At 42.4% G+C, this 13,075-nt stretch overlaps 1 protein-coding gene across 7 annotated transcripts in view; it reads right to left on the bottom strand.

Moving 5' to 3' along the window:
* Nucleotides 1-1,043: 1,043 nt before the first annotated feature.
* LOC120720229 (alpha-tectorin-like) overlaps nt 1,044-13,075 on the bottom strand; it is a 57,057-nt gene continuing 45,025 nt past the window's right edge. For 2 of the 7 annotated variants that reach the window (XM_040009867.1, XM_040009866.1), the window contains exons 8-20: nt 11,075-11,204; nt 6,583-6,832; nt 6,211-6,361; nt 5,996-6,083; nt 5,827-5,889; nt 5,472-5,671; nt 5,231-5,362; nt 4,950-5,137; nt 3,638-3,789; nt 3,307-3,552; nt 3,065-3,224; nt 2,781-2,867; nt 2,037-2,347 (exon numbers count right to left, since the gene is read on the bottom strand). In XM_040009867.1, the coding sequence (XP_039865801.1) occupies nt 2,781-2,867; nt 3,065-3,224; nt 3,307-3,552; nt 3,638-3,789; nt 4,950-5,137; nt 5,231-5,362; nt 5,472-5,671; nt 5,827-5,889; nt 5,996-6,083; nt 6,211-6,361; nt 6,583-6,832; nt 11,075-11,204 (1,847 nt within the window). In that variant the 3' untranslated portion in view covers nt 2,037-2,347. Of the gene's footprint in view, nt 2,348-2,780; nt 2,868-3,064; nt 3,225-3,306; nt 3,553-3,637; nt 3,790-4,949; nt 5,138-5,230; nt 5,363-5,471; nt 5,672-5,826; nt 5,890-5,995; nt 6,084-6,210; nt 6,362-6,582; nt 6,833-11,074; nt 11,205-13,075 lie in introns of all 7 variants that reach the window. The other 5 variants (XM_040009871.1, XM_040009869.1, XM_040009868.1 and 2 more) reach the window with 4 other exon arrangements.

Consider the following 13,075-nt stretch of genomic DNA (forward strand, 5'->3'; position numbering starts at 1 on the left):
CGTGGGAACAGCGGCGTTTCCTCGGAGTTGGACACTGAGATGGTTTTGATTTCCGAGGTGCTCCGCGGAGCTGGAGACGTGTCTCAGAGTGATCCGGCGTGGAGCTCCGCCTTGAACTTTTGCTGGAGGTGGGTCGACCTCTAATAGCGGTTCGGAGGTCGTAGTTTCGCTGGGATGAAGAGCGACCAGAGCCGTTGTATTGCTGAAGCGAGTGGAGAGAGGAGTTCGGAGGAATGGATACAGCCGAGCAGCGAGAACGGCCGCTGGAGCGCTCCCCGGACGGGCCGGTGGTAATCGGGTTTTCCACGGCTGCCCCGCTTGGAAATACAGGCTGCGGATCCAGGACTGCCAGGGGAAATTCAGGCGGAGAAAGAATGAGGTCTTCGTTCAATGGGCTGAGCGACAGGGAATCCATGGTAATGAGCCGAAAGGGTGAGTAGGATTTTAAGCTCTTAGAAAGTTCGCCAGAGAACAGCGGGTATTGGAGAAGGGGGCATTTATAGTCTGAGGTCCGAAGGGGCGTGAAGGAGGAGTGTTCTCGCTCCTGAATTTCAGATGATATCTCCACTTAATTCAAGGCATAATTAAAGAAACATAGGCATGAAAAGCTTATGAAACTATTAAAAGGTGTGACACACGTGGCTGTTTCATGAGTTTAGCCTAAGACAAACGGTGACATTGAAAGACATTCCTTTCCTGTGTGAAGCGCATCACATTTCTCACAGTTGCTGGTGTTTGGATTGACTTTGCAATATTTGCAATGACCCTTTTGTCACACTTCCTGATCTCATCCTCCTGAGCAGCTGAACCTCAAGACAAAGTTTGATGATGGAGCAAATCAGACAACGTATTTGTGGAGGTCCATAGGCCACACATTGTGAAACAGTACGACACATATATGCATCAAGGACGGACTGACATGAAAGAAATGTGCTTTTGATCTTATAATCTTAGAACTGAAAGAGAAATGGACCTGGAAACAGCTGATGGCAACAAACAGTTTCTGAGTGGAAGTGACAAAGAAGAGAAAACCCAAACTCTGGTTATTTTATTACCCATGTCCTTTATTGATTTTTTTGGTCTTTTGGAACAAACAGTAAAGCGTGAAGGCGACAAAGCAGAGCATCAAGTCTCAGTTTCATGTGCTGTTATCAACACTGCTGCCTCCAAAAAGAACACAGAAAGGAAAAAGTCACCATGAAATCATGCTCACTTTGTACTGTGTGTTTTCTAAAAGGAAAGATGTAACTTCCATATGTTCTTGAGCTTATCAGAGCACTAAAGATCACAGTAAAGGTGATGCTGTCCTGCAACTTTAAGTGCCAATCAGCAGCTCAAATGGGAAACACATAAACCAGCTGTTTCGTTTTACTGTCACACAGTTGTTTAAAGTTAGGGCCACAGATCAGCTGACTGCAGCTTTGGTTACAGCTGGTCAGTTTTCTGTCACATGGACTCCAGCACTGGTTTGTTTCACCTGCCTTAAAGAGACCAAATTATAACTTTGATAACTCAGCTGTGGTCCTCTCTTGGTTCTTTCGCTAATAACAGTTCAGCAGCTGTGTCCACTTTGAGATGCATCCGGCTTGTTTCTGAGTTAAAGAGACCTCACATGATTGTAATGATCTGCTAACAGGTAAAAAGAAATCCTCACACATTCACCTTTACAACATTCAGCTACAAAACAAATAGTAAGAAACCAGATGATCCCCTTTAAATATTTTACCCTGATTACCACCTTCTTAAAGAGATGATTTTCATATTTACTTTTAAATCACTTCATGTTCACAGAATAAGTCATATTTTACTTGATTCACTGGAAATTTTCATCACTTTGTACGTAAATCATTTTAAATTACAACAACCTGAAAAATAAAAATTCAACTTTGGTTAAAAGCCTCATTGTTAATGTATGTGTGGGACCTGTGATCATATATTTCTTTCTATGAAGAAAGCCAAGAAATAAATATGTCGGTATCCTCAACTCAAGTAAAATATCTGACAGTGTTAGTGAGATCTGATTCTGTTAAGTTTCAGGAGTGTAGATTTACCCCAGATTTATTTATATGGTTAGGCTGAAAATCACATGTAGCTCACACTCTTCCCTTTCACCAAGTTACTAATGAAACTGAAAAAAAAAACATCATCTGAACTTTATCATGTGTCAAAGACGACAGTTTGGTCCTGCCCTAAAAAAAACATCTGCTTATTCCAGCTGTGGGAGTTCACAGCAGAACTGAGCTCAGTCTTCCCAACCTCCAGGATCTGGATCAGGACCAATCAGAAGTCAAGGATCATCGTGGAGGTCAGTAACCTGTCAGTCAGTCTGAGTCACCATGGAAACCACCTGAGAAGATAAACCAGACCCCACTGTGACCACTGAACAACCCTCAGTCCTCTCTGTCATGTCACTTCTTCCTCTTATCTGCTTATCGTCAGTGCTGAGATGGGCTTTCACCCTGATCCTGGACTGTCAGGATACAGCAGAGGTGGGAAGTAACAAAGCAAAAATACTTCTTTATATCACGAAGTACAAATATTTAGATCCTGGACTGTCAGGCTACAGAAGACCAACCAGGACTTTTCACTCACTCAGCAGTTAATTAAATTTATCACATGAGGACAGTTGGAAACACAAACTCATTGGCAGGAACTTATTAAATATCTTTCTGTTGAATTAAATGAAATATTTCTCTGTGGGAAACATATTTGCTACAGCACTAACAATCAGCAATTTGTGTACAAACACTTTTCAGAAAAATTAAAACAAACTCTCTCACCTAATGAGTCCAGGCCATGCTGATGAAGGCTTCACCTTCATATTTGGACCTGGCAGATCTGCGTCTGCGAGCAGCTCCAGGACAAGTCTAAAGACAAAGAGAGACAAAGTCCAGACTTTAGAAGATCAACACTGATCCTTTCATTCAGGACTGAATCTGCTGAGAACATTTGAGCTTTTGTGTCAGAATAGAAACAAGAATAATTGAAAATAACCTGTTTAATGATCGTAACAGAAGAGAGATACATTTGATTGTGTGTGATGTGTTTGATAACAAAGCTGTACCGGGACACAGTTGTTCTGTTTGGGGCACACGTGGAGTTTGCAGTGCAGGAAGACTTCACCAGAGCCTCCAGTGAACTCGAACATGTTGAAGGAGAAGTAGTTGGAGGTTCCCAGTCCGTTGTCCTTCACCTGCACAGTCTGGTCAGCAGGGTTGGCACAGCTGCTCACAGACAGGAAAACACACTTTGTTCAGGAGTCCATGAGAGAGATCAAAATCACATGACTCTCTGAGTCTGTCTCACCCGTTTATGATCAGGTCGTATCTCGGACTGCTGTCGGGTGATGGCTGGTCAGTGGCCCAGCAGGAGTCGGTCACCACGGCGACCATGTCTCCATCCAGCCCATCAGTCTTCAACTCCACCCAGATCTTCTGGTTCAGCTGCACTTCAGTGCTGGACTCCACAGCTTGTGTGCGGCCGGCATCAGTGAAAGCCTTCATGATCAGAGTGTAATCCCAAACTCCAGATGTGATGTGCTGGATCACAGAGCTGCAGGACACAAACACACTTCAGCTTTCTCTGACTCACAAACCTCATGAGAAGCTTCACATCTTAAAGTAATTCAACCACACACCTGTCTCTGATCCTGAAGGTGGCAGTCTTGATGTCTGGCTGAGTTTGGACGCAGGAGAAGTCGATGTAGACTTGGTCGTGACGAGTGATGATGTCAGAGGAGCTGTTCTGGGTCATGATGGTGTTTTTGTAGATGAGTTCACTGTTGTTGGTCTGCAGAGTCACACAATCAGATGTTGCTACTGAATATTTTTGTTCATTAATCCCAAAGTGCACTGAATCAGTTTTTTTCAATTAGAAAAAGTGAATGTAAATCATGCTCTGTTTGCTTTATTTGCACAGACACATGCAGCCACGTTAGCTTTATTTTCAGTCTCTTTACAGTGATTTTAATCTGAGAACATCAACACTTTGAAGATGATGGACCTCTAACTCAGACGTATGAAGGTAAGAAAGTGTCCAGTGTTTATGACATCTTATCAGTGATTATAATCACAGAGTCATCACAAACAATCTGCTGATTAGACACTAGGGCTGGGACAAAATGTCGACACGTAAAATGCGTCGACGTAAAAAAATGTGCGTCGATGCGTTGTCACTTTCAAAACAGACATGGCGGCAGCGAGTAGCGGCAACATGAGTGAGGCAGCCGCAGTAGACTTAAATCACTCCACCCGAACACGCAGTTCTACAGTATGGGGACATTTTAACAGAAAAGGAAGTGATTCAGTCGTTTGCCGGCTTTGTAAGGTGGAAATGGCCTATCATAAAAGCACAACGGCTATGCAGCAGCACCTCAAACGACAGCGTCCAGGAGCAGCTTCTGCTCCTCATTGCAGTGGGGGGGATCATTGCAAATCTTGCAAATTTTCCCGTCCTGGGGTTAATAAAGTGAAATAATGGGGAAATAATTGAGGATCAAATCAAATCAAAATAGAATCTGATTGAAAAATTAATCGTTAGATTCATCGATTAGGAAAATAATCGTTTTGCCCAGCCCTATTAGACACGTCAAAAACATCAAACTCATTCACTTTGTTCTTAAAAGCAACAACAACAGCTTTAGTCTCCTTTCTGTCTCTGCCTTTGACTGCTCGTGTCACGCAGACGAGTCGAGCACATCAAATGAAGTCACTTTATTTTGACACAGCACAAACATTAGAGAGTTTCTCCTTGTACTGAATCAAACTCCTACTCTGATGTTTCTGTGTATGAACTTCACAGATCATCAACGTGATGAGAAGCCACAGAGCTCAGAGGTGAAGCTGAACCCACAGAAAGATCCCAAACTGCAGCAGAGCAGGAGAAGCTCAGCAGATGCTGGAAGATGTTTGGCTGCTTGTAGAAGGTAAAGAGGAGGAGATGAAACCCACCGTGACCACCGTCCCACAGCTGTTGCTGCTGTTGAAGCCGAAGGTCACCATGTGGGTGAGCTCGTCCACCTGACCCCTGCACGTCGGGTCGTTGAGGTGTAAGGCAGAGTAGTCGAGGCCTTTGTCCTCCAGGAGACAACCGACCAGAGTGACTGAAGCAGAGTCCTGCATGCAGACCGTTGGATCACCTGAACGTCACAATATCAGTCAGAAAAATCACAGTTAGAAGTTTTCCTCCATTATTCAGCCCTGTTGTCATGATGACGTCACAGCTGTCGTACCAAAAGAGTTGTTTTCTTGGTACTTGGAGGCAAAAATGGCCCGACAGAAGCAGCGAGTGTCACCACCGACCGTCTTCTCACCACAGAACTCGTGATCGCTGCAGGTCCTGTCCTGACAGAAGGCCTCAGAGGCTACAGAGGAACACACTGATCTATTATCCTGAAAACATGGGAGCTCTAAAAATCCCCAGTTCAGGTCTTTAACAAAGGAGAGCTTATTAAGGTCTTATTAAGGTCTTACAGCAGCCGGTCTTTGATGTCCAGCCATCCAGAGCGTGGTTGTGTAGACTGCAGGCTCTGGCGTAGGCCTTCAGGAACTGACAGTTGAGTCCATCCACTGCAGGATATTTACACAAAGTGTTGGTGCAGGCGGTTATGTAGGGCTCTGGGTCAATGTCACTGTTACAGGAGGAGAAGGGCGCCTCCTTCAGGAGATTACAGCTGTACCACAGATAGAAGAAGAAGTTGAAGATAATAAAATGATAATCTGTAATCAGATGTGTTTATCTTCTGTCTGTGCTGCAGTTACATGTGATGTACCACAGAGATCAAGGTACAACACAGATGTTTCCTGCTGTGTGGATCAGTCTGCTCACCGTTCAGTCACACTGTTGCAGTCGATCGTGGTGTCAGCAGTCTCACTGTACTGCATCTCACAGCTAGGGGGCGACAAACAACAAAGTTCAGGCTCCTTTATACAAACAGAATATCTGCAACATCAGCAGCAGCAGTCAGAGGGACTGTGAGCTTGTGATGAGGTCTTACCTGGTGGAGCTGTACTCAGAGAGCCTCAGGTCACTCAGAGACCTGCTGGAGTTTCCACACAGACCCTCCACAGATGAACCAGCAGGTCCTGCAGAGGATCAGGACAGAATGAGTCAGATCAGCATCAATATTCAAACTGGATGAACACAGCAGCTCAATAAATAACAGCACAGTTTACAGTTTATGTTACAAGAATTAAACTTTATTTTCTGTACCTTCTAAGACGATCTGTGCGGTGTCGCCATCAAAGAAGACAGAGATGTTGAGGTTGGTGAGTTCGGCGGTGACTCCAGTTTGGTCCTTAGAGAGCTGCACACCATGAACCAGCTGAGATGAGCTGCTGAGGGTCAGCGTGGAGTCGTCCAGCTGCATCACAGCAGAGACAAAGTGGAGGAAACACTGAGTGAAACATGTCAAACACACAAACAGGCTGATTTCACAGCAACAACCACTGAGTCCAGCAGCTCTGAAAGAACTGCTTCTAACAGCCCTGAGAAGAAAGATGAGAGGAGACACAGCAGAGGATGAGGGAGGACTTTGGATCAGACTCCACTCTGACACATGAACTGTGGCTGTAGGTCGCTTACCTGAACTCTCCCACCTTGTTCCAGGTGAATGTCATGCCCGTCCACACGCAGCGTCACACTGTCCAAAAAGCTCACATCTTTACGACGTCTGTCCCTGAAGTTCCCCAGAACAAGGAAATCTGGGAGTGACGGAGTCGAGAACAGAGAGTACGCACAGCGATCCTGGATGGAGTTAATCTGGCCGTGGACGTTGATGACAGTGGGGCCGGTCACAGTGCAGGTGGAGGCCAACATGGTGTCCAATGTGCAGCTGACAAATGCAGAAAATTCCGCTTCATTCAACTTTATGTTCACCAAATCACAACAGCAGTCACCTCAACGTAAATATTAGAGAGAAAATGCAACAATCATATGACCCCCTGTGTGCAACCACTTTGGCAACAGTGGGAATGAAAAATGGTCAGGAAGAAACTCTTGTGGATTTTTTGGGATGACACGTATACCTATATACACGATATATCGATCTGCACTGAGTAAATATCCTATAAGACTCTTAAGCAAAAGATGTTTTGCTCTCTCCCCAGATTATTGAGCCGGTACAGTAACAGGGCAGTTAATGCCAGGTAGAGACGAACAACTCCATTTCCAGGTCCGATAACTAACTCCCCCCACACAGCACACACTCTACATTTGTTATGCAGCATATCCAAAGTATGTCTTTTAAAGAAACAAATAGTGAACACATCACAATAACATCAACTTAAGGATCATTACAATACTATATAATCATACACACACACATACACTATATACTTAGACTGGAGTGTTTATGTAGAAAAGTCAGTGTTTGCATGGACTACATTACCAAGCAGCCTTTGTGCAGTTGTGGGATTCGCTCCTGAGCTGAAGAGCCTGACTTAGTTACTGGGCTGATGATGCTGGAGAGAGCTGCTGGGAACCAAAGCGAATAATCCATCCTGTTTATTATGAATGGTGTGCGTCACATAAACATGAGTTCATGTTCCATGTTTAAGATGCTGCACCCTACTACTTTTGTGCATATTGGTTCTAGCTCGTTGTATATAGTGTATTATCTTTTTTATTTTGTATTTCTTTACTAAATATTCTTGGTATACTTGGGCTGGTTTCAGTCTTTATGCAAATGTACTGTTTATAAGATTGGAGATACCTGCAGTCAGCTGAGACTGAAGAAGTCACTTGGAGGAGTGATGAAACGTTTCTGCCACTGAAAATGCTATGTCCAGATGAACAGAATTAGCATTTGGAGATTCTTGGTATACTGTTTGTGTTTATCTATCTATACCTACCTGTCTACCCTACCCTACCCTACCTTTGGAATATGTGCTAATTAGTGATAGCTTCAGGCATTGTTCCTTTAGTGTTCCTGGTCAATTGACCGGTCTGTTTTAACAGCTCTTAAATTAGCATATCAAACATTTTTCACCGTGACATTCAGTTCAGTGGGTTTTTCAGTGGTCGTTTAGTCAACTGGGTGGGGAAATGAATGGATTCCCATTCATTTCCTATGGCGGTCACTTTTGATTGGGAACACCACAGATGTAACAAGATTGATTAAAACACTCAAAATTCAATGAACGAGGTAATCATCACTTTTATATGTTAAAGTTCATAGTGTGGAAGAAATTATATGGCTACAGATGTAAAACACAATATTTATGAGTGTTTAAAGTTGTAAATCGGTCAGATTTGACCAAAACGCAACAGCAAGGCTAGAGGGCTAACTACTGACCAACTGCCTCAATATAAATATGTCATCCCTTGTGTTGGAGTGCCATCTTGTGGCCCATTTGGATAGTGCTTTACTAAATGTGAACGTTCTTAAGGAGCGACATCGGATAGATGCACTTAGCAGGTTTGTTGTGGAGGAATTGGTGGCCAGCTATACTATCCTTTAATCTTTGTTCATGGTCTAATGTATTTCCTGTTCTTGATTGTAGAAACCACAACCATATCACCCTGCCACATCCTCCTACCTAAACGCTACACCCAGATGAACAGAATCAACTTTTGGGGATTTACTTACCTGGATGATTGAGACCATATCCCCCTACACTATGTCATACCTCCTTGTACCATCCATGTGAATGTAAATAAACTTCATCTCTTACAACCTACTCCCTGGATGTCGGTCTTTCCTTCTGACCGAGGATAACTATTGTAGTACAACTCAGCATTGAACTGACATCCACCATTCTGTGCAGTTTATTTATACTGGAATCACCATGTTAAGCATTTAACCTATATAGTTAAATTGTATATGACCCATATATTTAGGTAAAGTATTATCCACAGTTATATCATAAGGCAACCCCCTCCCCCGACACAAGCACATCCTCCAACCACACACACCCATATTTTGTTTTCAAACTCAATTGCAGTTTATTTCACACCTCAAATCTTTTGTAAACAATTAAATAAATAAAAGTAACTGCAATAAATTACAGGTTGCAATAAAATAAACCACTAAACAAACCATCTTTATGGTGTGAATATTTTACGTATAGTTGTTTTGTTGTTGCTGGGCTTTTTTTGTTTTTTTTACTGTGTAAGAATATTCAACATTGCTATCAATACATTTTTCAAAAAATGTCCCTCTGTGCAAAATGGGTTTAAAAACATAAATAAGTGTGGGATACTGTTTGACTGTAATTTGGACAGGGGGAACAAATTGTGGCAGTATCAGCCTAATATTATTTGTATCCCACTGTAACTTTACTGCATGAAGAGCTTAAATCGCCAAAATGTCATTATAAGAAGTGTTTGTGAACTAAAAGTCAAGAATGTGAGATACTGTTTGTCCGTGATTTGGAGAGCCCAGCACGTGCAGGGAAAACAAATTCGGGGAGACCTACCTTGGCACTGCCATTGTCCAGGTGAAACCAAAGGCAAGATATGTTTCATCATATGTTCTAGTCTTTGGCTTGGAAGGAAGTTGGTTTGGAAGCATATTAGGCGATGTTTCATCTTCTGCTTTACTTTTGTGTGGGAGCCACATCAAAAACATGTTCCAGTCTGGTTTTAAATCTCGTCACAGTACTGAGACTCTGCTTTTACGAGTTTTTAATGATCTTCTTTTAACTGTCGACTCAGGTTACTCAGTTGTTTTAGTCCTTTTAGATTTGACCGCCGCTTTTGACACAGTTGTTCTTTTATCGAGACTTGAACACGTTGTTGGTCTAAAAGGCACGGTTTTATCATGGTTTAAATCTTACATATCAGAGAGGCCTTTTTCTGTTAAAATTGGGCAATACTCCTCTTCCTCTGCCCCTATGTGTTGTAGTGTGCCACAGGGGTCTGTTTTGGGTCCGACTCTGTTCTCCTTGTTCATGCTGCCTTTGGGATCTATTTTTTAGGAAATACAACATTCCCTTTCCTTTGTTATGCTGATGACATCCAAATTTACTTCCCCTTGAACCTGGATGTCTCTGTCCCACTGCAGCCTTTGTTTAACTGTTCACATGATGTTAAAGACTGGTCAACACAGAATTTCTTACACTAAATGAAAATAAGACTGACGTTATGGTTTTTGGAACTCATGCCCCTTTGAACAAGTTAACTGATACCCTCGGTCCTCTTGCTTCTCATCTTTCTCACGCTGTAAGGAATCTCAGAGTGTTTTTAGATAGCTCCTTTAAATTAGAGAAGCAAGTGTCCACAGTTGTGAAAACAAGTTTTTATCAGTTACATGAAATTGCCAAAGCTAAACCCCATCTTCCTCCAAGAGACCAGAAACACTTATTCATGCCTTCATCACCTCTATTTGGGTCTTCAACACTCATCTCTTCATCGCTTGCAGTTCGTCCAAAATGCCGCTGCACATCTTTTAACAGGTGTTAGAATGTATGAACACATCACTCCAGTTTTAGCAAATTTACACTGGCTCCCTGTAAAATATCACGTTGATTTTAAGATTCTTTAACTTACTTTTAAAGTTTTAAATAATATGGTGCCCAGTTATTTAAACGAACTCCTCAACATGTGTGACCTCAAAAGAGTCCTGAGATCTTCTAGCCAGATGTTCTTAGCACAACCAAGGTCTCGATTGAAGCATAGAGGAGATCGGGCCTTCACAGCAGCAGCACCCAGACTGGAATAATCTGCCAGAGGAGATTCCTACTTCAGAGTCTATTCAGTCTTTTAAATCGCATCTTAAAACTTACTAGTTAGTTCAGTATGAGTACCATCAGGCCTGTTTTATGTTTTTAATGTTAATTCACTTTCTTCTGATTTACCTGCATTTGTTTCTAATTTTTCTCTATTTGTTTCTCTTGTTTTTAACTGATTGTGAAGCACTTTGGTCAACTCTGTTGTTTTTAAATGTGCTATACAAATACATTTTGAATTGAATTGAATTATGTTATGAGTGTCCAAGCACTTTTTTTGTTTGTTGTTTTTATTCATACTGCGCCCCCACTGCAATGGCTCTGTGTTGTCTTGCTGTTCATATGATTCTGTTTATTAAACTCTGTCATCACAGCGTTTTTTTGAAATACAAAGAGGATATATTTACATGCCGTTGCCTTGACAGCGCTCCAGCGCACCACAGCTGGAGGTGTTGAGGACTGCGGTCTCATTACAGGTGAGGCTGAAACAGGTTTGTGGATCAGAGCTGATCACTGTACCAGGTCGATACATCTGACCTGAGGATTGAAGGAGAGTTTATTTTAGTTTAAACACTAACAGATCACCTTTCCGTCGTGTTTTCTTAAAAAACTCATAAATATTGTGTTTTACATCTGATTGCTCCAATGGCTTTATGACATCCTCCACACTATGCTGACCCCCTGAATGGCTCACTGAATGAGCAAATGAAAGATCCAATTTTAAGACCTACTGAACAACCCACTAAATGACCACTGAACGACCGACTGAGCTGAATTTGGTTGTGAAAAAATGTTTCTTATGTTAATTTAAGAGCTGTTAAAGCCGAATGGTCACTTGTGACCGGTAACACTACAGTAAGGGGTGCACACAACAGAGGGTTATTAACAACTGTGAGCACAAACATCTCTGTAACATTTATATAGTTCAATTTTACAGAATCCCAAAGTCAAGTTTGGAGCTTTAGATTCACTTACCTGAGTGTCTGCATCCACTGATGTCTAAGAAACCTCGAGATGAGGAAGTAAGATTCACTGTATCAACTGTGGTTCAACCAACCTGAAGCTCAAACACCTTGACAGAAACAAACACAATAAATGTTATGACAACAAAGCAGACAGGTCAAGATGAAAACGAGAATTTTTGCCAATTTCATGTAGTATTTAAACATTAACAGATGTGGATAGTTGTTTACAAACACTCAGAGACTCACCACTGGATCAGAGGTGTATCTGTCCAACACCAGAGCTGCTTGTGAGCTGCTCCCAAAGTTTAAAGGAAAGAAACCAAACTGTAACGAGCAAACAGAAAAGTTTCAGACACTGTCGGGGACGTTTCCTTTAAAGGCTTTTACAAAAGTGTTTAATGTGATAAAACCTTAAATTTTATTTTTGGTTTTCAGTGTTCATACAATTAATTTGAGGTAAAACATTAAAAAGTGACACCAGTCAGATTTAACAATGTGATAAAGAAAAACACTCACATGAGGAAATTGTATCAAAAAATAGCGTTCCAAACTGTTCTGAATGGTTGGAAAATTTTGACGAACATAATCCACATCAGCAGTGGAAGGTTGTAGATTTATAAAAAATCCAAATTGGTGTGCGCCCCGTGAACGCTCCACAATACAGTCGCCTCCAGTTTCAGGATTGAAAAAGCCGTTGAAACAGACGGTAACATTTCCAGATGTTATGTTCACCTGTGGAAAAATCAGAGACACAACGTGTCAAACATCAACATCTTTTGTGCTTTGAGTCATTTACAGCTGAACTGTTGGTGTCACAGCTGCTCAGTAGTGGTGGGCAGGTCGATCTACATATTGATTATATCGATACCAAGTTGGCATCGGTATCGGAGCGATACTAGCCTGGTGAGATTGATTCTTTACTTTAAGTTCCGCTTTTGGCAAAGACGAAATAGCCAGGTCGCCGGACTCTCCGCTCCTAGTGTCAGCTGAGAGCAGGCACACTTTGCTCCCCCTCCCACCTCTTGTGTTTAGATGGTGCGCTGTCGCGTGAGGTGACTTATGCTGGGCAGACACTGTGCGATTTTTTCAGTCGCGCGATTCAGCTCCTGCTCAAACTGTACGGTTGACTCGCAGGGGTTAGAAGTTCGTAGGTCACGATGCAGGGTCTCACATTATATGACCCGATGCTCTGATGCGACCTGAGTGCTCACACTGTGCGTCCATAAAAATGAAGGTTATAACAGAAATTCTGTCGGTCGCTCTCTCTCTGTCTTTCACTCACACAGACACACCACCACCATCAACTTTGCTAAATTGCTAATGAAAAACATTGATCAGGCAGCTGTGATTGAGCAGCAGTGTAGATCCAACTATTTTCACGGTTGTTGTGGTCGTGATAATTTTGTGAGGCCACATCAAAAAGGCTCGGATGAGCTTTCCAAA

The sequence above is a fragment of the Simochromis diagramma genome, unplaced genomic scaffold (genome assembly GCF_900408965.1).
Source record: "Simochromis diagramma unplaced genomic scaffold, fSimDia1.1 OVJJ01000566.1, whole genome shotgun sequence".
Taxonomy (NCBI): domain Eukaryota; kingdom Metazoa; phylum Chordata; class Actinopteri; order Cichliformes; family Cichlidae; genus Simochromis; species Simochromis diagramma.